The sequence below is a fragment of the Rhinolophus sinicus genome, chromosome X (assembly GCF_036562045.2).
Source record: "Rhinolophus sinicus isolate RSC01 chromosome X, ASM3656204v1, whole genome shotgun sequence".
Taxonomy (NCBI): Eukaryota; Metazoa; Chordata; class Mammalia; order Chiroptera; family Rhinolophidae; genus Rhinolophus; species Rhinolophus sinicus.
In genome coordinates, this window is record NC_133768.1 from 74,790,179 (window position 1) to 74,817,046 (window position 26,868).

A 26,868-nucleotide genomic window follows, 5' to 3' on the forward strand; every position below is an offset into this window, starting at 1 on the left:
ACGCGTTCTCATGCTTAGATCAGTACTGTTTCATTTACCTCATGTTGTATTTTTCTTGAATGTATTTTATTATGGATTTCTGGGTCTTTATGAAACTTAGTTATGTGTTATGTTTTTGAGGAAATTGATGTTTTCATGTGATTTTTACCAACCGATTTTAAAATTGTTTTGAACAGGGCCAAAAAGGTGACATTGGCCCAAATGGCCCTCCTGGACTTGTAAGTTTTTTTTAGTCTCCATTTATCAAATTTATTAATGCATTTTCATTTTTGTGCCTTAATTATATACGCTGTCAATTTTCCTAGTAGAACACAAAATTCCAAGTCATTATCACCTTCTACTGGCTTAAAAGTCTTTACATCTGAAGACTTCAGTGATGTTGACCTCAAAGTCTTTCTATCGTTCTGCCTGTGTATTCTCCATAGCTAAGATCCAAAATTACATTGGGTTATTTTGCATCATGATTGCCAAATCATTTCTCAAGTAACCAGCAGGTGGTGCAAGTGTTGCTTACAAAGTTTCTAAAAAAGAAACTGCTGGGGAATTAGGGATTGTTGGTTCATTCCCCTGTAGGGCTGAGGAAAGACGGATGGATTTGGTCTTAATAGGTTTTCTAAATTTGTGATTGTCTGAGTCATACCTCTTTTTGACCCTGAGTGTGTGCTTCTAGGGGCTCTGTATAACAAATGTATGAAACTGCTCTATGAAAGAATAATGGGGGGGGGGGGGTTACAGATTTTCTGTCAAGTTTGCATTCACCATAAAATTTAAGTCAAATATATTTCTAATCTTAAAGAATAAAATATTATTGCTGCAATTTGACAGATTGGTTTTCCTTTGAAATTTGGTACGACTCTTGACTTTAGATTGCATTAAAGCTGCAAGGTACAAGTGCCATGACCTATATGTCCAAATATTAATTCCTTTTTGTCCATAGTGAATCCCAGATATTGATACTTAGTACATTACTAAATGTAATGAGGATCTACTTAAAAAAGATCTTAGATAATTTTTATCCACTTTCATTTTAAAATCAGAATTTTAGTTCTCTAAGAATTAATTTCTTTATAAAATGAGATGATAAGATTTTGATGAATAGCACAAGAAATGGAAATGGAAATTTTGAAAGTACTTTCTTATCCAGCAGCTCACTTTCCCTTTTTAACTACTATCCCGATTCTAGGTCCCAAAACTTTCAGTCTCCTTCTTTTGTTTGAATATATCATATATACAATAGATGAAAAAAATCACACTTTGCCAGTAAGTGTTGATTTGTACCTTAGACTAACAGTTTCTTGAATCTAAAGCTTATTTACCTTTATAGCTCTATGAGATTAATTGCTTTATATTTAGATTATTTAGTATGAAATCCTTTAGGCTCTGAGATTCTAAGAAGACAGAGAGAAAAGGAATGATTAGTTTGTTGATTTTAGTCAATAAAGCTTTCCCAGAAGACATCAGTTCTCTCTCTCTCTCTCTCTCTCTCTCTCTCTCTCTCTCTCTCTCTCTCTAGAATAAGAAATTAATGTGGGTTGATAAAGGGAAAGTTTGGAGGAGGCATTATTGATGTTTGAAATGGTATATTCAAAACAAGCAAGAATGTGCAAGATGCATGAAGTTGTTATAATCAGATAGACCACACTCTCCTAAAAATTCATTGCTAGAAATAACAGGAGATGAAAAGGGTGAGAGAGGTATTAGATGTGAGAAGTTACCTGACAGAGTCCAGGGATAAAAGTAGCATCAGACATACCATGTTTCCCCAAAAATAAGACCTAGCCGGACAATCAGCTCTAATGCATCTTTTGGAGCAACAATTGATATAAGACCCAGTCTTATTTTACTATAATATAAGACCAGGTCATGATATAATATAATATAATATAATATAATATAATATAATATAACATAACATAATACAATATGACTGGGTATAATATAATTAATGTAATGTAATATAATACTGGGTATAATATAATGCTGTGTCTTATATTCATTTTTGCTCCAAAAGATGCATTAGAGCTGATTGTCTGGCTAGGTCTTATTTTGGGGGAAATATGGTAGTAGAAAGTAGTGAACAATTTTGAGTCCTTAAACACAGAAAAATTGGTTTTTGAGAAAGCATATCCTAGTAGTAAAATTAGATTCAAGGGGACAAATTCAGAGCTGCTTCTGTTAGTCCAAGTGTGAGGTGAGGATAGTAGCTGTAGTAATAGAAAAGAAGAGAGCAAATAGAGTCATTTTCAGCAAAGAATGATCAGGCCTAGGTGATTGGTGTGAATTGAATGTGAATTATAAGATAAGATATATCTAAAATAATTATAGCTCTGTAATCCTGGAGCTCAGGAGAGTGGTAATATTAATACTGGTATTGGAAATTTTCTAATCAGTTAAAGGATAGGCGTGATCTAGAATGTGATTCATAATCTATGCAGTAGTCTTAATGATTTTGCCTCTGAACATTTTGTGAAAAGGATGGCATTGCAATAATATATAACTGCTAGGTTATTTTCAGGAGAACAAGATTCTTCCTCTTTGAGTTCCTTTATTATATTCTTTTATAATAAAGGTAATTCCTAGGCCTGGGACTGGTGTAACAGTAGGAGAAAAAGGAAACATTGGGTTACCTGGCTTGCCTGGAGAAAAAGGAGAGCGAGGATTTCCTGGACTACAGGGTCTACCTGGCCTTCCTGGACCTCCAGGTAAAAGGGATTGTGCTAATGTCCTTGTGTTTATAGCATCTTTACTAATCCACATATACAATATTATCATATTAGTTCCAGGGTGAACATGGCAGGTAGTAGAAGACATGAGTATTTTTTTCAATGGAAACTTCTCAACTCTTACCATAGCCTTTCTCAACAAATTCCTCACTGTACTTAAAAAAAAAAAAAGTCAAATCATTTGAATAATACCCTTTTACTTTAAAAATCCTATTTCTACTTTTTATTATTAATCACAGCAAACATTTCTTTGATTCAAAAATTATTCATTGTACTTTTCATACTGTTATGGAAGCGAGTGCTGTTCTAATAATACTTAGTTTTGTAAGATTTCCTGTATAAAAATAATAAACAGCACTATCCACTTAGAATTCTAGAAACATCTACCTAGAAATCTCCATGGTGGTTTTGCTGTGAAATAAATGCTTAGGGCTCAATACTGAGTTTTATATCATTCCCTTGTTGAAGATACACAGTATAGTAGAGCACTTCTAATTTTGGCCATTAATTTGGCACTGCCCTGGTCTAACATATTTATTTGGGTGTTCTCTGAAATGAGGTGATAGTATGGATTTATGTAAAATTTTAAAAAGCATCTGATGACAGTACCTGGCACATACATGTTTAATAAGTTATGGTTCCTTTCCTTTTTAAAATATTTGGCTAATGAAAAATTAACATGATGAGATTAGTGGCACTCAATGATCCTCTGAAAAAGAAAGATAGATAATAAATGAGGTTCCATTTTTGTTCTAACTAAGTATGCACTTCAGATTTCTAATTTCAGGATAGTGGACTAAACACATACTGTGCCTGGAAAATTGAGATAAGGAATTCTCTCAGGATGCAGCAAAAAAGTTAAAGAGTTAGATAGTATGAAAGAAAAGTTAAAAGACATAAAGGATGAATCTTGAAGTTCCAAAATACACCATGAAGGAATTCAAAGAGAGGAGAATGGAACAAGAGGCAATATTTGAAAAATTAATGACTGAGAACTTGTATATATTAAAAAAAGACACAAGTCCCTGTGAAAAGGCATGTGGATTATTAAGCAAGAGTAAAATAATAATAATACAACAATACATAACTAGACACGTTGTAGGGATATTTTAGAATTTAAGGATAAAAAGAAACTTAAAACTTGTCTGAGAGCAAAGATCATGTACAAAGCAATGAGAGTTAGAAGAAGATAATGTAGCACATTTTCAAAGTGATAAGGAAAAATAACTATGAATTGGGGATTCCATATTACCTCAAACTATCATCCTAGTGTAAATGTAGGATACTTAGAAAGTTCACCACCTCCAGAACTTCTGTGAAATAGTCACTGGAGGTTTTAATCCAGGAAGAAGGAAATGAATTCAGGATGATATTGGGGTGGGGGTGGATGTGACACAAGAACCAGTGGTTAGGAAAGATATTAGTAAAGTCTATTAAGTCTAGAATAACTATTAATCATAAAAAAATAGCAGAGGTATTTTAAGTAACAAGATGGAAATATAATTGTTCACATTATTAACATTGGATGTGGTGGTGCAGAGAATGGGGGAAGTCAATGATAAGGTTTTTTTGGTCTTGTTAGAGGGCAAGAATATAAATATTATTAACTCTGTAAGTTTTTAGAAAATACATGTCTACATGCATAGCTTAAAATTTTAGCAGTAACCACTAGAGAAGAATGGAAATAAAATGCATGACTTACACATCAGTTAAGGGGGAAAAATGACCTCAAATTTTGATCTACATAATACAAGTTAAGATTGGGATAAAATAGACATTAATAAACCTGGGTAAATAGAAAATAAAATATGTGATGACAAGAAGTTAAAAATACATCAATAACTCCAATACATTTGAAAAGACTGATTAAAAGAGAAAAACTAAAATAAAATTGGAATAAAAACATTTATATACTGTACATAATAATAGTCATATCTGAAGTAAAAGGACATAGCAAATTTGAAAATAAAGCAATGGAAAGATGTTAGGCAACTGCTATCAAAAAGAAAGCTGGTTTAGAAATTAGTGTGAAGTATAGTATGAAATAGAATTCAGTGCAAAAAATGCATTAAAGGGACAGAGGCACTTCATATGAATAGACAAACTGTACCACAATAATATAAAAATCTTGAAATTTTATGCATCTGACAATATGACTTTAAATATATAAAGTGAAAACTGATAAACTACAAAAGATAAATAATCAGATCCCTAACATGTCAAGTAGGTGAAAAATAAATAAGGATTTAAATGATTTGAACAACATAATAAAACTGTAGAATGGGGGAGAGCAACAACCTATTTGCAGCAGAGAATATACATTCTTTTCATACATGAAACTTTTATAGAAATTGACTAAATTAGATCAAAAAAAAATTTTTAATTACATGTAAGTCATAATCTGTGACCACACTGAAATAAAGTTAGAAATTAACAACAGAAAGCACCAAATATCTTTACATTTGTATATTAAAATGCACATTTATAAATAACTCTAGAGATAAACAGGAAGTAGAAATGGAAATGGGAACCTACTGAATGCTAAACAACTTCATATCAAACTTTATTAAATATAGCCAAAGAGGTACCCTTAATTTATCACAAAATTAGAGATACTAAAAATAAATGAGCCAAGTTGGAAAAAAAAAGGAAAGAAATCAAGTGCAAACAAAATAAAAGGAAAAACTTGATAAAAGTCAAAATAAAAATACGTTCAAGATAAAGGCAAGAGAAGGCACAAATAAAATCAGTAAAGAAAAAAGCTTATTGCCATAAATATAATTTAAATTTTAAATTACAAGACATCTGTAAAACTATATTTGAAATTCTAGATGAAATACACATTTCTCATAAAGCAGAAAAATATAAATTACTAAAACTGTCCTGAGAAAGGAGGAAACCGAAGTAGATAAATTATCATAGAAGATTTTTAAATGATACAGATCTCTATGAAAACATTGGTTTTATGGGTGGTTTTATAGAATTTTGTGGATGAATCCTACCAAGTTGTTAAGCATATAATCCTCACATTTTACATGCTATTTCACAGCATTTAAAAAAACCCAGGAAATTCAATTTAATAGCATTGATACCAAACCACCAAGGAGATAACACTAGAAATAACTATAATTCCATCTCGCTTATAAACATAGAAGCAACAATACTAAATAAAATATTATCAAATCAATCTAGACATATTTTAAGTAGTATATTATGACCAAGTAGTTTTTACCCTAACGTTGTATGGATAGTTCAACATTACTGTAATGAACTACATTGACAGATTAAAAGAGAAAAGCCAATAGGTGGAGAGACAACAGTCAATACAATTCAGTATCCATTCATTTTAACAGGAAAAAAATCTTTAAGATTAAAAGGCAACTACCTTCACTTGATGAAACTATTTGATACATGAAGTACAGGACTGTAGAGGAAATATCATACTTTGTGGTGAAACACCAGGAGCATTCTCATTCAAGTCAAAAATACAATAAAGATACTCAGAGTCACCAATACTGTTTGTCCTTATACTGGTGATCACAGTCTATGCACTAAATCTGGAAGAAAAAAGAGGTGTAAGGATGGAAAAAATATATAAAAAACACCACAAATTTTTGGTTATCCACAACCCATACATTTACCTACTCAGAAAGCCTAAAATAATCAAGTGGCAAATTACTAGAACTTAGAATGTTTGCAAGGCGGCCAGATATGAGTTGCATACTTAAATAATTTGCCTTCTACACCAGCAATAAAGAATTAAACATATAAGAGAAAAAATCCAGTTAACAATAGTAATAGCAATAAAATTCACAATAGTAATCCCATTAACCCATGAATAAACCCAACACAAGATGTATAAGACCTCTTTGCAGAATTTTATAAAATATTAAATATAAATGAATAAATAAATGGAGAGATACACTTAATTATTACTTAATGTAAGAACTCAATGTTATAAACAGGCAATTCTACCAAAATTTAATCTTTAAATTCAAATTAATCTAATTGAAAATTCTAGTGATTTTCTTTTTAATGAAACTAACAAGCTGATTCTAAAATTCATTTAGACCAATAAATTTGTAAGTGTAGTGAAGATGATTTTTAAAAAGACCAAAGGTGGGTATATTTTCCTTACCAGTTTTGAAAAGATTATAAAGCTGTAGTAATGAAAAAGTGTGTTAATGGTGCAGGAATAGATAGTGGGACAGAAGACTGTCCAGAAACAGAGACATGGAAACTTTGAAATCCCTGTTTTTCCCTTGCTAAAGGCTTTCTAGTATTCCTGAGATTAAAAGATCATAGTATCAAAAAAGGATCGGTAGAGAGTTATTAGTATATTTTCAAAAGTAGTAAAGCTACCTTTAATTATTCTTTCTTACACAGACTGGTACTTACAGTATTTGAATATTTTTATCCTTTTTCCAGATGTTGATTTTCACAGAAAACAGTAAGAACATAATTGGCATTATACATTAAAGGGAGATCTTACCAATACTTAATGTCTTGTTGAGAACCGAAGTAATATCTCTAAAATAAGATCACTTTTGATTAATGGGTATTTTTTTTTATCTTAGGGACTGCATTTATGGGTCCTCCTGGCCCCCCTGGTTTTCCTGGAGAAAGGGGCCAAAAAGGTGATGAAGGTCCACCTGGAATTTCCATTCCCGGATCTCCTGGACTTGATGGACAGCCGGGGTCTCCTGGCCTTCCAGGGCCTCCTGGCCCTCCAGGCCCTTACATCCCTCCTAGTAAGCTATACTTTTGTCCTGTTAAATTCCATTGTTTTTATTTTGTTTTCATTTATAAGTGAATCTAACTGAAGGTTGACATCATTCTTTGTGTTTCTGATATCAAAGAGTTTCTACTGTGGCTACTATTTTTGATATTTGGTGGTTCTTCGATATTTAAATTTGCTCTTCCAATTCTCACCAGCATTATATCTTCCTTTTCCTTATAGGTAGTTGTATTACTGCAGAGATGTAACTGAAATAGTTCTTTTTTTTCTAGCCTGTCAGGCTTCCTTTTTTTTTTTTTTTTAGTCTTCTGGCTATTTCACAGCAATTAGCTTGCTATCGTTTTTTTAATGTTATCTCAGGTGGTGACATATGTGAAGCAGGCCCTCCAGGCCCTCCAGGATCTCCAGGTGATAGAGGACTCCAAGGAGAACAAGGAGTAAAAGGTTTGATCCCCATATTTATTCCTTCATTATTTCAAATCATTAGCAAAATTCCCTATATCCTCCACCCTACCTCAGCCACTCACTACCATGGTAATACCCCAAGACCATTTCATTATCAATAGGGCACACTTCCATAATCTTGATTTCATGAGTCCCATTTTCTGACCACTGTCTACTATCTTTTTAGCTAACTATATCTAATAACCTAACTCTAACATTTCTTTAACCTCAATGAAACCTACTAACTTTGAATATCCCTCAACCTTTTGGTGTTTTTTCTTCCCTGTTAACCTAGCTTAAATTCAATGATTAATCATTGTAATCAATCCCATGCATAAACCCTTCACTCTTTTACTCTCCACTCCCTCGTTGTACTCAACCTGGAACAAAAAGATAGCCCTGGTTATTCCAAATTACCATCTCTTCTGAGCCTGTACCTACTCTTCTCTCTTCATTCTTCTTATACCTCTTCTTCCATTCTCATTTTATTTTATTTTTAAGATTTTTTTATTACAACATAGTCATCATACAAAATATTATTTTCAGGTGAACACCACAGTTATTCAACATTTATATACCAAAAGAAGTGTTCACCATGATAAGTCCAGCAACCATCTAACACCGTGCCATGCTATCACAATATTTTTGACTATATCCCCCATGTTGTATATTACATTCCCATGACTTATTTATGTTTTATACCTGGAAATTTGGACCTCTTTTTCCCCTTCACCTTTCCCCCTTTTTAAAATTTTTCAATTACAGTTGACATTCAATATTATTTTATATTAATTTCAGGTGTACAGCATAGTGGTTAGACATTTATATAATGTAAGAAGTGATCCCCCTGACTAGTCTAGTATGCACCTGGCACTATCTATAGTTATTACCATATTATTAACTATATTCTCTATGCTTTACTTTACATCCCCATGACTATTTTGTAACTATAATTTGTACTTCTTGGTGCCTTTATCTTTTTCACCCTGCCCCCAATCCCCTTCACATCTATCATCCCGAGAAATCTAGTACCCGTCTGACACCATATATAGTTATTACAGTATTATCGACCATATTCCTTGTGCTAGAGCCTACATCCCCATGACTATTTTGTAATAACCAATCTGTACTTCTTAATCCCTTCCCTATTTTTACCCACTCCCTAATGCCCCTCCCATCTGGCAACCATCAATGTGTTCTTTGTATCTATGAGTTTGTTTTTGTTTTGTTTGTTAATTTTGTGCTTAGATTCCACATATAAGTGAAATCACATTGCATCAGTCTTTCTCTGTCTCACATACTCCACTCAGCACACTACCCTCCAGGTCCATCCATGCCACCTCAGGTAGCAAGAACCATTCCCTTCCCTGGCTGAGCAGTATTCCACTGTATATATTTACCACCTCCTCTTTAATCCATTCATCCATCCACAGACACCAAGGATGCCTCCAATTCTTGGCCATTGTAAACAATGCTGCAATGAACATATGGACACACAAGTCCCTTCAAAGCAGTGTTTTGGGATAAATATCCAGAAGTGGGATTACTGGATCCTTCTTTATCTCTTGTTATAGACTTTGTTTTAAAGTCTGTTTTTTCTGGTATAAGTATTGCTAACTCAGCTGTTTTGTTTTTTCATTTCCATATTCATGAAATACCTTTATCTATCTCTTTACTTTCAGTCCGTGTGTGTCTTTCAATCTGAAGTGAGTCTCTTGTCAGCAGCATATGTAAGGGTTTTGTTTTCTTATCCATTGAACCATGCTATCTTTTAATATTTAATCCATTTACATTTAATGTAATTGTTGATAGATACATAGTTATTGCCATTTTTTTATCATTTATATTTTTTATCTTTTGTTTGGTCTTGATCTTCCTGTAAAAATTGTAATACTGGTTTGCTGGTGATGAACTCCTTTCAATTCTAAACCACAGCTTTGCTAGGTAGAGTAATCTTTGTTGTAGGTCCTTGCTTTTCATCACTTTGAATATTTCCTCCCCATGCCTTCTGGCCTGTAAAGTTTCTGTTGAGAAATCAGCTGACAGTTTTATGAGAGCTCCCTTGTAGTTAACTAGCTGCTTTTCTCTTGCTGCTTCTCAGATTCTCTCTCTCTCTCTCTCTTTTTTTAATTTATTGGTGTGACAATTGTTAGTAAAATTACCCCAGTCAGAATGGCTATCATCAACAAGAGAAACAGTAACAAGTGTTGGAGAGGCTGTGGAGAAAAAGGAACCCTCATACACTGTTGGTGGGAATGCAGACTGGTGCAGCCGTTATGGAAGGCAGTGTGGAGGTTCCTCAAAAAATTACGAATAGAATTACCATGTGACCCAACAATCCCTCTCCTGGGTATCTACCCAAAAAATCTGAAAAAATCTGAAAACAGATTCTCTTTTTGTCTTTAATGTTTGGTGTAATTATGATGTGTCTTGGTATGGGCATCTTTGGGTTCATCTTGTTTGGGACTCTGCACTTCCTGGGCTTGTATATCTGTTTCCTTTGCCAGGTTAGGGAGTTTTCTGTCATTTCTTTAAATAGGTTTACAAATCCTTGCCCTTTCTCTTCTCCTTCTGGTACCCCTATGAAGCAAACGTTGTTACACTTGATGTTGTCCCAGAGTCCCCTTAAACTATCCTCATTTTTTTTTTATTCTTTTTCCTTTGTGCCATTTTGATTGGGTGTTTTCTTCTCTCTTCTCTTTCAAATCTGATTCAATCCTTTGCTTCATCTAATCTGTTGATTCCCTCTAATGTATTATTCATTTCATTTATTATATACTTTATTTCTGACTGGTTCTTTTTTATGCTTTTATTACCGTTTTTATGTTTCCTATCTCTTTGTTGAAGTTCTCCCTGAAATCACTGAGCATCCTTAAAACCAGTGTTTTGAAGTCTGCATCTGGTAGATTGCTTGTATCCATTTTTGTTTAGTTCTTTTTCTAGAGCTTTGTTCTGTTCTATTTGGGATGTATTTATTTGTCTCCCCATTTTCACTGCCTCCCTGTTTGTTTCTATATATTAGGTATGGCTGATATGTCTCCTGGTCTCAGTAGAGTGGCCTTATATAGTAGGTGTCCTATGGGACCAAGTGGCACCGTGTCTATGGTCACTTGAGCTGAGGCTCCAGCTGTGTGCCTTGTGTGGGTTTTGTGTGCCCTCCTGTTGTAATTGAGCTTTGGTTGTTTGCACATCAGTGGGAGGGTTGGCCCTCAGGCTGATTGGTTGTGAGTACTGACCATGACGACAGTGGAGGACCTGTTGTGCAGGCACTGTCCCTATGGAGCAGGATTTGCTTTAGTAAGGCTCTGGTGCCTGCCCAGTCTGCCTTTTGGGTTTTTAGTCCTATCAGGTGGTTGGGTGATACCCTGGATCAATCTGAAGTTAGCCACCAGGCAGGGCAGCCCAGGGGCCTTCCGCAAATGATCCCACAGCAGGCCAAGTTCAGCTACAGCCTGTACGCTGCGCAGGGCACCTGACGTGAGCCACAAAGCAATGCACAGATGGCCGCCACCCCTGCTGGGCTTGAAGTTGCCTTGAGAGGCCAAGCCAGTAACCCAGTTCAGCTTCCGCTAGTGCCAGGCTTGGTGCTACTCAGCAAGAGATATAAGACACACCAAAACCAGATGCTGCTTGTTTGGGTTTTGTGAGCCTATGAGAGACTTTAGCAAAGTCCACAGCATGAGCCAAGACAGGCAGTTTATATGGAAAAGCCACTGGAAATGGCTTGGGTGGACCAAAAGTTGGGTGTGGTGGGGTCTCAGGGAATTCCCAGGGCAGGACAGATGAATGATGTTAGCTAAGTTGATGGAAACTCAGATATGGCAACTGCCTGCCTCTGCAGGCTGAGAGCGGGGAGAGCTCGACAAAGAAACAATGGATTCTGCCAGCACTTCTCTCTGGGAGAAAGATGCCCCTCCAGCCCTTGCCCTGGAGCTAGACAATTTATTTCTTGTTCGTATTCGAGCTGCTGCCCCAGCTCTGGAGCTCAGAGTGAGTGAGTCTGTCAGCAAGCAAGTCCATGCATGTGCCCTTTAAGAGGATTGCATGGGACTCTAGCCACCCTCTGTCTCACTCAGCCATGATCTCTGCTGATTTTCACAGCCAGAAGTTATGGCGACTTCTCTCCCAAACACTGGAACCATGGGCTAAGGAGCCTGGTATAGGGCTGATACGTCTTCTTCCACAGGGGGTACTTCCGGAGCCATGATATCCCTCTCTGTTTTTAACTGCCATACATGGGTATGGGACCAGCCCCATTCTGCATATCCCACCAGTCTGGAAGTAGCTTCTACTGCTTGTTCTTAGTTATAGGACTTCTGTTAAGCTAGATTTCAGGTGATTCTCAATGATGGTTGTTCTTTAGTTTAGTTGTAATTTTGATGTGGTCGTGAAATTAGGCAAGCACTGTATTTACCTACTCCACCATCTTGACCAGAGATGTTCCATTCTCATTTTAAAATTCTGAGTTTGCTTCCTCCTTCACTGACCAATTGAAGCAGTAACAAGAGAACTTTCATAGATTGCCACCATGACATTTACGCACCTACTTGCATCTATGCTCATATATTCTGCCATCCTGCCTATCATTGTTAATACACCTATCTAAAGCCAAGTCCTCTACTTGTACAATAGATTCCATTCCCTGTTGTCTCCCCAGGGATTTTGTTCTATGAATTCTTGCATTTCCCACGTCATCAATTTTTTGCTTTACAGCATCATTCCCAGCAACATACAGATATGCTTTTTTTTTCCCTGTCTAAAAAACACTTTATAATAATTCCACTTCTCTTGCCAGATACTGCTCTATTCCTCTGCTCCCACATACAGTAGAACACCTCAAGAATCTTCTAGTCACTGTCTCTAGATACTCTCCTCTCATTTTCTCTTAAACATACTCCAATAAGGATTTTACTCCTCCCCGCCACACCACTCAATAGATGCTACTTTTGTCAAAGTCACCAGCAGCTTATACATTGCTAATCCAAATGTCAAGTCTCTGTCCTTTTACTTGATTTTTCCATTCTTTAATCACTTTCCTCTCTTCGTTTTCAGTACATTACATATCCTGTTTCTCTTCATCCCTCCTTGGAACATTACACACACACACACACACACACACACACACACACACACGTATTTATATACACACAGTCCTGTTTAACTACCACCTAAATCAATATGTAGAACTTTTTCCAGTACTCTTGAAGACTCTCCTGCCCTCTAGTCAGCACTCTAAAAGGTAATCACTATTTTATCCTCTATCATACATTAGTTTTCTTAATCTTGAACTTTGTATAAATGAAACCATACAGTATAGGTTCTTTTGTGTCTGGTTTCTTTTGTTCGATATTATATCTATGCGATATATACTTGTTTTTGTTTGTAGTAGTTTCTTTTTTCACTGCTCTTTGGTAGTCCATTGTACAAATGCGAAGGTGTGACAATTAAGTGCGCGAACTCATCCTAGATAAATGGCTACATACTTCATTGCTGAATATCACTCCAGTCACCTTAGAAGTACTCCCCTTGGGAAGCTATGCACAGATGCCAGCACCTAGTCCACCCTTCAGAGCAATTTTGGAACTCTTTCTGGAATGGCCATCAGAGCTGTCATCATATTACCCTTGATGTCCTGAATGTCATCAAAATGTCTTCCTTTCAATATTTCCTTTATCTTCATGTAAAGAAGGAAGTCATTGGGGGCCAGATCAGGTGAGTAGGGAGGGTGTTCCAACACAGTTATTTGTTTACTGGCTAAAAACCTCACAGACAATGCCATGTGAGCTGGTGCATTGTCATGATGCAAGAGCCATGAATTGTTGGCAAAAAGTTCAGGTTGTTTTCGTCTTTTGCAGGCAGCCTTTTCAGCACTTCTAAATGGTAAACTTGATTAACTGTTTGTCCAATTGTTACAAATCCATAATGAATAATCACTTTAATATAAAAAAAAGGTTAGCAACATCGTTGCAACAAGTTCGCAAAATTAATTGGCAGACCTTGTAAACCTAAATATTCCAATGATAACAGACATTTGGTCTGTGCCTATTATAAATAAAGCTGCTATGAACATTCTTATATACATATACTTTTTATAGGACACGAGCATTCTTTTCTGTTGTGTATATGCCTGGGAATGGAATTGCTGGGTGATAGGATAGGTGTAGGTTTTGTTCCCATAGATATCACTGAACCATTTTTCAAAGTGCTTTTAATTTTCATTTTCCTGATGATTTATTGATGCTTTGCCTCATTCCTTATATTATGTATATTCTCCTTGTTAAGTGTTGTTGTTTTTTCCTCTTTTAAATTGGGTTGTTGGATAAGTGCATCACAGCTATCTTCTCCCATTCTGTGACTTGCTTTTTTACTCCTCTTTCCTTGAATAGAAATTATTAATGTAAAAAAAATCCAATTATTAATGCTGTCTTGTATTGTTAGTGCTGTTTCTGTCCTGTTGTAGAATATTTGTTTACCCCAAGGACCTGACAGTATTCTTCTGTTTTCTTCTAGAAATTTTACAATTTTCCCTTTCACATTTGTTATTAAATTTATTGGGGTGACATTGGTTAGTAAAATTATATAGGTTTCAAGTGTACATTTCTATAATACATCACCATTTTTGACCCCCTTTTCCCTAGTCTACTACCCCTCCTCCCACTTACCATCTGGTAACTACTAAACTATTGTCTATGTCTGAGGTTTTATTTCTTTGTTTGCCCTGTTCTTTTGTTGCTTTCAGTTTTATATCCCACGTATGAGTGAAGTCACATGGTTCTATACTTTTTCTGTCTGATTTATTTCACTTAGCGTTATAATCACAAGATCCATCCATGTATTGTAAATGGCACTATTTTATCTTTTTTATGGCAGACTAGTGTTCCATTATATATATTTACCACGCCTTCTTACCCAATCATCTATCAAAGGACACTTCGGTTGTTTCCATGTCTTGGCCACCATGAATAATGCTGCAATGAACATTGGAGCACATGTATCTTTACGGATAAATGTTTTCAGATTTCTTGAGTAGATACCCAGGAGAGGGATTGCTGGGTCATATGGTAATTCTATTCGTAATTTTTTGAGGAACCTCCACACTGCCTTCCATAGCGGCTGCACTAGTCTGCATTCCCACCAACAGTGTATGAGGGATCCTTTTTCTCCACAGCCTCTCCAACACTTGTTATTATTTGTCTTGTTGATGACAGCCATGCTGAATGGGGTGAGGTGATAACTCATTGTGGTTTTTTATTTGCATTTCTCTGATGATTAGTGATGTTGAACATTTTTTCATATATCTGTTGACCATTTGTATATCTTCTTAGGAGAATTGTCTGTTCCGATCCTCTGCACATTTCTTAATTGGATTTTTTTATTGTTTAATTGTTGAGCTATATGAATTCTTTATGTATTTTAGATATTAGCCCTTCATTGGAGGTGTTCTTCATGAATATCTTTGCCATTCGGTTGGTTGTCTCTTTGTTCTGTTGATAGTTTCTTTTGCTGTGCACAAGCTTTTCTTAGTTTGACGTAGTCCCATTCATTTATTTTTGCTTTTACTTCCCTTACCTTTGAGGTAAAAAAAAATAAAACCCTCTTTGAACCCAAGGTTTACAAGTTTAGCACCTATGCTTCCTTATATACAATTTATTGTTTCAGGTTTTATGTTTAGGACTTTAGTCTATTTTGAGTTAATTTTGGTACATGGTGACAGATAGCAGTTTAAGTTTCAATCTTTTGCATGTGGCTTTCCAATTTTCCCAGCGGCATTTATTGAAGAGGCTTTCTTTTCTCCATTGTATATTTTTGGCTCCTTTGTCAAAAATTATCTGTTCAAATTTATGTGGGTGTATTTCTGGGATTTCAGTTCTATTCCATTGGTCTATGTGTCTGTTTTTCTGCCAATACCATGCTATTTTGATTATTATTGCCCTGTAGTACAAGCTAAAGTCAAGGAGGATGATACCACCAGCCCTGTTCTTCATTCTTAAGGATTAGTTTGGTTATTCAAGGTCTTTTGTGATTCCATACAAATCTAAAGATTTTTTTGTTCGATTTCTTTTTAAAATGCCATTGGGATTTTGATGGGTATTGCATTAAATCTGCATATTGCTTTGGATAATACAGCTGTTTTAACTATGTTGAGTCTTCAAATCCTTGAGCACAGAATGTCTTTCCATTTCTTTGTGTCTTCTTCAGTTTCTTTTAAAAATGCCTTACAGTTTTCAGTTCACTGGTCCTTCACATCCTTTGTTAAGTTTATTCCTAGGTGTTTCATTTTTCTTGCAGTTGCAAAAGGAATTTTTTTTTCATTTCTTTTTCTGAAAATTCATTGTTAGTATATAGGGCTGCAATCGATTTTTGTACATTGATTTTGTATCCATCAACTTTACTGTATTTTTTCATTGTTTCTAATAGTTTTATGGTGGACTCTTTTGGGTTTTCTTATATAAAGGATCATGTCGTCTGCAAAAAGTGACAATTTAACTTCTTCATTCCCAATTTGGATGCCTTTTGTTTCTTTCTCTTGCCTGAATGCTCTGGCAAGGACTTCCAACACTATGTTGAAAAGCAGAGGTGATAGGGGACAGCCCTGTTGTGTTCCTGAATTTAGAGCAAAGGGCTTTCGTTTTTCACCATTAAATGTGATATTAGCTGAGGGCTCGTCATATACAATCTTTATTATATTGAGGTACTTTCCTTCTATACACATTTTATTAAGTGTTTTAATCATAAATCCATGTTGTATCTGATCTGCTCAAATACTGTTTCTGCATCTATTGATAAAATTATATGATCTTTTTTCTTTTATTTCGTTTATGTGATATATCACATTGATGGATTTGTGTATGTTGAACCATCATTGTGCCCCTGGAATGAACCCCACTTGATCGTGATGTATAATCTTTCTAATGTATCCAATTTTCTAAAATTTTGTTTAGGATTTTTGCATCGGTATTCATCAGAGATATTGGTCTGTGGTTTTCTTATTTTGTGTTGTCCTTACCAGGTTTTGGTGTCAGGGTAATTTTGGCCTCATAAAATGAGTTAGGGAGTACTGTCTCTTCTTCAAATTTTTGGAAGAGTTTGAGCAGGATTGGTATTAGATCCTCTTTGAAGGTTTGGTAGAATTCACTAGTGAAGCCATCTGGTCCCGGACTTTTGCTTTTGGGAAGGTTTTGGATGACTGATTCAATTTCGTTACTGGTGATCGGTCTGTTTAGATTTTCCAGTTCTTCATGGTTCAGCCTTGGAAGGCTATATGTTTCTAAGAACTTGTCCATTTCTTCTAGGTTATTGAATTTGGTGGCATATAGTCCTTCATAGTATTCTTGGATGATCCTTTGTATTTCTGTGGTGTCCATGATAACTTCCCCTTTTTCATTTCTGATTTTGTTAATTAGTGTCTTCTCTCTTATCTTAGTGAGTCTAGCCAAGGGTTTGTCAATTTTGTTAATCTTTTCAAAGAACCAGCTCTTTGTCACATTAATTTTTTCTATTGTCGGTTCTCTATTTCTGTAGTTCTGCTCTGAAATTTGTTATTTCCTTTCTTCTGCTGACCTTTGGTTTGGCTTGTTCTTCTTTTTCTAGTTCTTTAAGGTGTAACATGAGGTTATTTACTTGTGATTTTTCTTGTTTCTTGAGTTAGGCCTGTAATGATACAAATTTCCCTCTTAAAACTGCTTTCGCTGCATTCCAAAATTTTTGTAGGATGTATTTTCATTGTCATTTGTTTCTATGTAACTTTTGATCTCTCCTCTAATTTCTTCTTTGACCCAGTCGTTCTTTAAAATTATGTTGTTTAATCTCCATGTATTTGTGTTTTTTCCTGCTTTCTTTTTGCAGTCAATATCCAATTTTAAAGGCTTGTGATCAGAGAATAGGCTTGCTATGATTTCAATGTTCTTAAATTTGCTGAGGCTGATTTTATGTCCCAATATATGGTCTATCCTTGAGAATGTTCCATGTACACTAGAGAAGAATGTATAGTCTGATGTTTTAGGATAAAGTGCTCTATATATGTCAATTATGTCCATTTCATCTAATGTGTTATTTCCGGCTGCTATTCCATTATTTATTTTCTGTTTGGATGATCTATCCATAGCTGCCAATGATGTATTTAAGTCCTGTAGTATAATTGTGTTTTGGTCATTTTCTCCCTTTAGTTCTGTAAGTAGTTGCTTGGTATATTTCGGTGCTCCCTGATTGGGGGCATAAATATTGATGACTGTTATGTCTTCTTGTTGTACAGTCCCTTTACCATTATGAAATGTCCATCTTTGTCTCTTGTTATCTTTTTCACCTGAAGTCTGTTTCATCTGATATCATTATGGCTACACCTGATTTTCTCTGGGTACCATTTGCTTGGAGTGTCAATTTCCACCCTTTCACTTTGAGTCTATGCTTGTCCTTGTAGCTGAGATGTGTCTCTTGGAGACAGCATATGGTTGGGTTTAGTTTTTTGATCCAATCTGCTACTCTGTGCCTTTTTATTGGTGAGTTCAGTCCATTTACATTTAGGGTGATTATTGATATGTGAGGATTTCCTGTCATTCTATCTTTAGTTTTCTGGTAAGGCTGTGTCTCCATTGTTTCTTTGCCTTTTTGTTGTTGTCTACTATTTCTGTGTGGTGGTATTCTATGATGTTTCCCTCTGTTTCTTCTTTTATTACAGTATATATTTCAGTTCTGGATTTTTTTTTGAGTGGTTACCCTTAAGTTTATGTAAAAGAAAGTTTGATATTTAGAGTATTCCATTTTCTTCAGCACGCTTACTTTCTCCATTCCCATAATCTGGTTCAGGCCTTTACTCTCCCCTTTTTATGTTTTGGTTGCCACAAATTGTCCCTGTTGAAGGTGGTTGAATAGCCTCCTTTAGTATTTCTTGTATTGCAGGTCATGTATTAGAAAATTCTCTCAGCTTCTGTATGTCTGGAAAGGTCTTTATTCCTTCTTCATATCTAAAGGATATCTTTGCTGGATCTATTATTCTTGGCTCATAATTTCTCTCTTTCAATAGTTTGAATATTTGGTTCCACTCCCTCCTGGCTTGTAGAGTTTCTGCTGAAAAAGCTGATGATAATCTAATCAGCTTTCCTTTGTATATCACCGTCTTCTTTTCCCTGACTGCCTTGAGGATTCTTTCTATGTTGTTGATTTTAGGCAGCTTCACTACAGTATGCCTTGGATATGGCCTGTTGGGATTGATGTATTTAGGTGTTCTAGTTCCTTCTTGCATTCGAGGGTCCAGTTCTGTCCACAAGTTTGGGTTGTTCTCATCGAAAATTTGTTTGAATATATTCTCTGTTCCCTTCTTTCTTTCTTCTCCTTCTGGTATGCCCATTATTCTTATATTGCTCTTTCTGATGAAGTCAGAAGGTTCTTGTAGAGTTCTTTCATTTCTTTTAAGTCTCAAGTCTCTTTCTTCTTCCATCTGTGTAATTTCCAGGTTTCTATCTTCGATGTCACTGATTCTTTCCTCCATCTGGTCAACTCTACTACCTAAGCTGGTTATTTCATTCTTAATTTCTTCTATTGAGTTCTTAATCTCCAGAAATTCTATTTGGTTCTTTTTTAAAATTTCAATCTCTTTCATAAAATGCTCATGTTGTTCTTTGATTGTGTTTCTGAGTTCATTAAACTGCCTTTCTGTGTTTTCTTGCATCTCGTTGAGTTTTTTCAGAACTGCAATCTTGAATTCTCTGTCATTTAAGTCACATATTTCTGTATCTTTAAGTTCCTTTTCTGGAGACTTTTCACTTTCTTTCTGAACTGTCTTGTTGCCTTGGTTAATCTTGGCGATTACTGATTTACTATTTCTCTTCCTAGACATCTACAGGAGTTGCTTCTGCAACAGATTGATAGGAAGAGGTGTTTCTTTTGTTTTCCGGTACTTGTTGGTAGAATGTTTCATTTTTTCTCCGACTGCAGCCTTTTTCTTCTCTCTCACACGGTAGTGCTATGTTATCTCTGCATTATTCTAGCTTCTCACACAATGGCAATATTCCCTTGGAGACAGGCTTCTCCTCTGTTAATAGTTCGCCTGGGTCACAGGGCGCAGTGTCCGTGTAGGTATGCGTAGAGCTGTTGAAGTTCCGAAGCTCTTCCTGCACCAGATTCAGAGCCCATATGTTTCAGGAGTTCTGTTTACTTCCGCAGGGATCCGCCCAGATAGGTGGGGCCAGGGGTGGGGTGAGTTGTGAGAGGTGGCCCAGAGCAATGGCGGCGACCACCACCACAGCCGGTTCTGCTTCCACAGCTCCCTCACCTTTGCGGGAACTAGTTGGGCTGCGAATCTGTGTCTGCGGTCCACAGTTCTCAGAACAGCAAATATTCTCTTATTTTGATCTGACACTGCTATTGTTCCACGTCTATCACCAGGCAGGTGGGGGCGGGGCGAGCTCTGGGAGGGTAGGGAGGGGGCAGCTAGTCTCAGTGCCTAAGGCTTCCGTTCTCTGCTCGGCAGTGATGGCTTAAACCACCGTTTTCAGCCTTCCCTCAATCTTTTCTCCTAGGTCTCTGCCGTGAGGATTGGGTTCAGCTGTGTTATGTGCTGCCCCCTTAGCTCTGTGGGCTATCAGCGGAGCCCTAGCAGTCCGAGTTCTTCCCTCTCCTGCAGCTGCAGTAGTTCCGGGTTGCAGGGAGCTTGGAGCACTGAGCTAGGTCTTCGTTGTGAGCCCGCACTGCTCCGTCTCCGCTCTTCTCCCTTCCCTCCTCCCCTGCTGGCACGATTCGCCCACCTTCAGGTGAATTCAGTAGTGGGCCTCTTCGTGTTGCCTTTGTGCTGTGCAGGGAGTCCTTTGTGGAGTTATTGTTGTTCGATTAGTTGTAAATTCCACGGGAGCTTTACAAAGGCTCACCTCATGCTGCCATTTTTATCCGGATCCATTGTTGATTGTTTCTATGCCCCTTTTGACCTCCTCTTTTATTTTTGCTTTGACCCTGTTGTTCTCTAATAGCATGTTGTTTAATCTCCAAGTATTGATGGTTTTTTCTACTTTCTTTTTGCAGTTGATCTCCAATTTCAAAGTGTTGTGGTCGGAGAATATGCTTGGTATAATTTCAACCTTCTTAAATTTGCTGAGGCTTGTTTTGTGTCCCACCATATGGCCTATCTTTGAGAATGTTCCATGTGCACTAGAAAAGAATGCATAACTCTAGGATGAAATACTCTGCAAATGTCAATTATGTGCATTTGGTCTAATGTGTCATTTAGGCTGATATTTCCTTTCATGTTTTCTGTTTGGATGATCTATCAATAGTTATCAATAGGGCTTTTATATCCTGTAGTATAATTGTGTTTTTCTGACTCTTCCTTTGGTTGTCTTAATAATTGCTTTGTGTATTTTGGTAATCCCTGACTGGGGGCATATATATTGATAAGTGTTATGCTTTTTGTTGTATTGTCCGCTTTATCCTTATGAAATATCCATTCTTGTCTCTTCTTACCTTTTTATCCTGAAGTATGTTTCATTTGATATAATAATGGCTACACCTGTTTTTCTCTGGATGCCATTTGCTTGGCATATCGTTTTCCACTCTTTCACTTTGAGTCTCTATTTGTCTTTGTAGCTGAGATGTGTCTCTTGGAGGCAGCATACGGTTGGGTTTTTTTAATCTAATCTGCTACTCTGTGCCCTTTTATTGGTGAGTTCAGTCCATTTATGTTTAGAGTGATTATTGATATGTGAGGATTTCCTATAGCAGTTTTACTTTTCTGTTAGTATAGCGTCTCCATTGTTTCTTTGCCTTTGTGTTTATGTCTGTTATTTTTGTTTGGTGGTATTCTATGATCTTTTTTGTTCTGTTTCCCATTTTTTATGTTACGTGTCTCAGATCTGGATATTTTTGAGTGGTTACCATTATGTTTATGTAAAAGAAAGTTTCATATGTACAGTAATTTCTTTCTTCAGCACACTTCTTATCTCCATTCCCCTTTGCAAATTCAGACCTTTACTCTCCCCTTTTATGTTTTTATTGTCACAAATTATCCCTATTTATGCTGTGAGTTGATTTCTGAGTTGCAGTAGCAAGTTGTCTTTTTCTTCTCTTTCTTTTTTTTATGTTGTTATCTTCTTTACCCTTTATGTTATGTTTAAGTGTATAATGCCCTATTCTGTATAGGGATTGCCATTCAAAAAATTCTTTAGAAGTTTTGTTTCAGGTCAAGTCGTCTCCTGCAGTATTTCCTGTAATGCAGGCCTTGTGGTGGGATATTCTCTCTGCTCTATATGTCTGGAAAGGTCTTTATTCCTCCTTCATATCTAAAGGATATTTTTGCTGGATATATTATTTTGGGGTAGTAATTTCTCCCTTTCAATAGTTTGAATATTTGATTCCACTTCCTCCTGGCTTCTAAAGTGTCTCCTGAAAAATCTGATGGTAATCTAATGGGCTTTCCTTTACATGTTCCTGTCTTCTTTTCCCTGGCTGTGCTGGAAATTCTTTCTTTGTTGTTAATTTTTGATAGCTTCAGTATAATGTGCCTTGGAGATGGCCTGTTTGGATTGATGTAATTAAGTGTTTTGTTTACTTCTTGAAGATCCTGTTCTTTCCATTGGTTTGGGAAGTTCTTGTAGACTATTTATTTGCATAGCCTCTCTTTTCCCTTCTCCCTCTCTTCTTTTTCTGGTACACCCATTATTCTTATGTTGCTCTTTCTGATGGAGTCAGATAGTCCCTGTAGAGTTCTTTCATTTCTTTTAACTCTCAAGTCTCTCTCTCCTTCCATCTGTATCTTTCCCAGATTTCTATCTTCGATATCACTAATTCTTTCCTCCATCTGCTTAGCTCTATTTCCTGAGCTGGCTATTTCATTCTTCACCTCTTTTATTGAGTTCTTCATCTCCAGAATTTCTATTTGGTTATTTTTTTTTAATTTTAATCTCTTTGGTAAAATGTTCATTTTGTTCTTTTATTGTGTTTCTGAGTTAAACTGCCTGTGTGTGTTTTCTTGCATCTCGTTGAGTTTTTTCAGAACTGCAATCTTGAATTCTCTGTCATTTCAATCACATATTTCCATGTCTTTAAGTTCATTTTCTAGAGACTTTTCACTTTCTTTCTGAGCTGCCTTGTTACCTTGGTTATTCATGGCAATTAGTGATTATTTCTCTTCCTGGGCATCTACAGGAGTGGGTTCTGCAGCAGGTTGGTATGAAGATGTCTTTCTTTTCCTTTCTAGCAAGTGTTGGTGGAACATTTTATTTTCTCTTCCGCTGCAACCTTTTATTTTTTCTCACACTGTAGTGTTTAATTTTCTCTTGCACTGTTTTGGCTTCTCATGAAATGGTAGGTGGGCTTCTCCTCTGTGATCAGGTAGCCTGAGTGTCAGGGCAGCACCTCTGTGGGAGGATGTGGAGGATGATAGAGTTCTGAGTTTCTGAAATCGCAGTGCTGCCCCTGCAGCCTGATGCAGATCCTGTGTCTCTTAGTGGCTCTGGTTGCCCCCACAGGGATCCACCCTGAAAAGTCGGGGCGGGATGGGCTGTAAGAGTCGGCTAGTGGGTTTGTGGCTCTCAGTAAAGGCGACTTCCAGCCCACAGCTCTCTCACCCCTACATGTCTTTCCCTATCGCCAGAATTAGTCACGCTGTGTGTCTGCCCGTTGCTCCCATTCTCAGGGCTGTAGGTATTCTGTTCTTTAATGTGACATTGCTACTGTTTCTTGCAGAGCATGCTTCTCACATTGGGGGTCGAGGCAAGCTCTGGGAGGGTGGGTGCGGGGAGTCAGCCAGGCTCCGTGTCTTTGTTTGCTGTTTTCTGCCTAGGAGTGAGAGCTTAAACCATAGTTCTCACCTTTCTATATTCAGTCTTTGCCCGAAGGTCTCTGCCCCGATTGCTGGGTTTTAACCCTATTATCTGTTGATCCCTCAGGCAAGACTGGGCCACAGAAAGTGCACCTGCAGCCTGAATCCTTTCCTCTCCCGAAACTGCAATGAGCTCCAGGCTGCATCCTGTGGCCCACATCTCTGATCTTACTTGTTCCTTCCTCCCTGGTTCATCTGATTTGCCCACCTTCAGATGTTATGGTGTGCAGATCTTTCAGACATACTTGTGTTTTGCATAGGGTATCCTTTGTTGAATTATAGCTATTCATTTTTTTAAATTAAAGGTTATTGGGGTGGCAGTGGGTAAATGGGATCAAATATATGGTGATGGAAGGAGAACTGACTCTGGGTGTTGAACACACAGTATAATATATAGATGATATATATCAGAATTGTACACCTGAAACCTAGCTGTTCATTTTGTTGTAACTTCCAGGGGAGATTTCAAGGAGCACCCCTACACTGCCGCATTTCTGTCATCACTGCCTTTTACATTTTGATCTTTGATTTATATTCACTTAATTTTTGAATATAGTTTGGAGCAGGGATCAAAGGTCACTTTTTCCCATATGGATATGCATTTGATTCATAGTACAAAAGACCACCATTTTCCCACTGAATTGCATTAACACTTTTGTTGTAAATCTTATGACTGTATATGTGTGAGTCTGTTTATAACCTCTATTTTGTTCCATTGTTCTGTTTTTTCTCCTTTCATCAATGCTAAACTCTCTAAATTATTGTAGCTTTGTATTAAGTCTTGGCTTGCCTTTCATTTCACATATGCATTCTAGAATTATCTATCCAACTTTTAACTTTAGAATGCCCCAGAGTTCAGTCCTTGTTCCTCTTCTCTTGTATTCTAAATTCATTCATTAGACCTCTGGTTTTAAATAACATCTACTTGCCAGTGACTTCCAAATTTATGTCTCCTGTCCAGATGTAAGTCTTTTTATCTAGATTAATATATTCAACAGTCTACTTAACATTTTGAACTTCACAGCCTGATCAACTTGAAGACCAATCTCTACCACCTCCTCCCTTACAATTTTTCTAGTAACGTCTTTCTCTTCTTACTTAAAAGCAGGCCCCCAGCCTTCTGGTTGCTTGATCTAAAATCCTTAGAATCATCCTTGCTTCTCCTCTTCTTTTATATTCCATATGTGATCCATGAGAAAATCTCATTGGTTTTACTTTAAAATATGTTCAGAACCTAACCAATTCTCATCATGTTCATTGCTGTCACTCTGGGATGAGCTCCCATCTCTCCTAGATCACTGTAGCAGTAGCCACTTTAGTGGTTCTTGCTTCCATCCTTGCTCTTAGATTCTATTCTTAATATAGCAGCCAGAGTCATCCTTTTAAAACTTAATTTATGTCATTTTGCTTTTCTGTTTAAATTCTTCTACTAGATTAAAAACCACAGTATTTACGGTTGCCAATGTGATGTTTTATTATATATGTTATATATAACCTGTTAACTGTCTGACCCTAGTTCCCCTTTCTCACTCTACTCCAGAAATTTGGTCTCCTTGATGTCACTTTTTTATGCCAAACATGTCAATTCTTTTTGCCTGGAATACTCTACACTTTTGTGTACATGCCCTGTCCTTCAAGTTTTTTTGTTTTTATTATGTATCATCTTCTCAATGACGTCTGTCCTGACCACTCTATATAAAATTGCAACCTGCCACCCATCCCTAGCATATCCAATCCAACTTACCCAGCTCTGTAATGTTTTATACAAACATAACTCCTTTTGATATTGATGTGTGTGTGTGTAAAAATTATACAAGTGGACCCTTTGGTCAACGTTGCTCAAGCAGTAGTTGGTTGTAATCAGAAGTGTCAGGACGCTGACGGTAAGCACTTTGAGCACCTCTTGTAATTGCAGAAGTCAAACGTGACTTGTATTCATCTTTTGTTATCGGTATGTATTGAGTACTATAATTTTAATACAGTTTTCTTTTCTTAAAATGTATATATATGTGTGTGTGTGTGTATATAGATATATATACATGTATGTATATATGTATATATATACATATGTATATAGATAGATAGATATGTGTATATATACATATATATGTGTGTGTATATATATATATATATATACATATATAATTTAATAATTTGTTAACTCCATTGTCTATTATGCCTTTCCACTGATAGAATGTGAGCACTGCAAAGGCATGGATTTTTGTCTGATTTGTTTACCATTGTATCACAAACACCTAGGACAGTGCTTGGCACAGAGTAGGTATTCAATAAAGAGTTATCAAATGAATTGATTCTAGACATAGGCTTCTCTAACTACACTGTTAGTTAGGAATGTTGTCCCTTAGGACTAACTTCTGTAGAATCTATCTAAAGAAGATAGAAAATTAAAATTTGTTTGTATTATTATTTTGTTTAGGTGACAAGGGTGACACCTGCTTCAACTGTATTGGAACCGGTATTTCAGGGCCTCCAGGTCAACCTGGTTTGCCAGGTCTTCCAGGTCTTCCAGGTAAAACATCCTACCTCAGGGCCACCTTTTAAATATTTCTTGGTCAGCCTTTAGTGAGCTATTAGTTTTAGAATGATGCTAGTTTCTCATTCTATACCTAGTCACTCATCAATAAATAATTAAATTTGAAATGCCTCTATCTGCTGTGAAATACATTATACTTTTCTTTCTAATACCTGAAGCTACCAACATTTTCTATTGAAGCATTTTGACAATATTATTCCAGGAGAAATATCTTCCCTGTTTATTATATGATGAGGAAAATAACTTAGAGTTAGACTTCTTCTTTCCAGAAAATTGAGGGAAAATTTCATAATGCCTGCCCCCTTAGCGTAGTTTCCAGTGGCGAGCTTCTAGTCATTGGGGATATATTATATGTTGTCATTAAGGAATGGAGCTTCTACTGGAGTTTGTTAACCAACTGCCAGTATTTCCCTTTCTGTATATAACTTTTCCTTCCGTGTTTCCAATCAAAACCATATTTGATATCCATCAGACCCACCACAAGTCTTTTACTCAACTACCTTTGGGATATCAAAATATTACATTTTCTTGAAATCACACTCTATGTCTGTGTCAGGGCTGAGAACAGACCCCAGATGTGTTACCTTTCTGTGTAGTGTGTCTT

At 36.4% G+C, this 26,868-nt stretch overlaps 1 protein-coding gene across 5 annotated transcripts in view; it reads left to right on the plus strand.

The window, feature by feature from the left end:
- Window positions 1–26,868, plus strand: part of COL4A5 (collagen type IV alpha 5 chain) — a 373,394-nt gene that overhangs the window by 175,949 nt on the left and 170,577 nt on the right. For all 5 annotated transcript variants that reach the window (XM_074323261.1, XM_074323263.1, XM_074323262.1 and 2 more), the window contains 5 exons: window positions 177–218; window positions 2,570–2,702; window positions 7,301–7,474; window positions 7,822–7,905; window positions 26,148–26,240. In XM_074323261.1, the coding sequence (XP_074179362.1) occupies window positions 177–218; window positions 2,570–2,702; window positions 7,301–7,474; window positions 7,822–7,905; window positions 26,148–26,240 (526 nt within the window). The remainder of the gene's footprint in view (window positions 1–176; window positions 219–2,569; window positions 2,703–7,300; window positions 7,475–7,821; window positions 7,906–26,147; window positions 26,241–26,868) is intronic.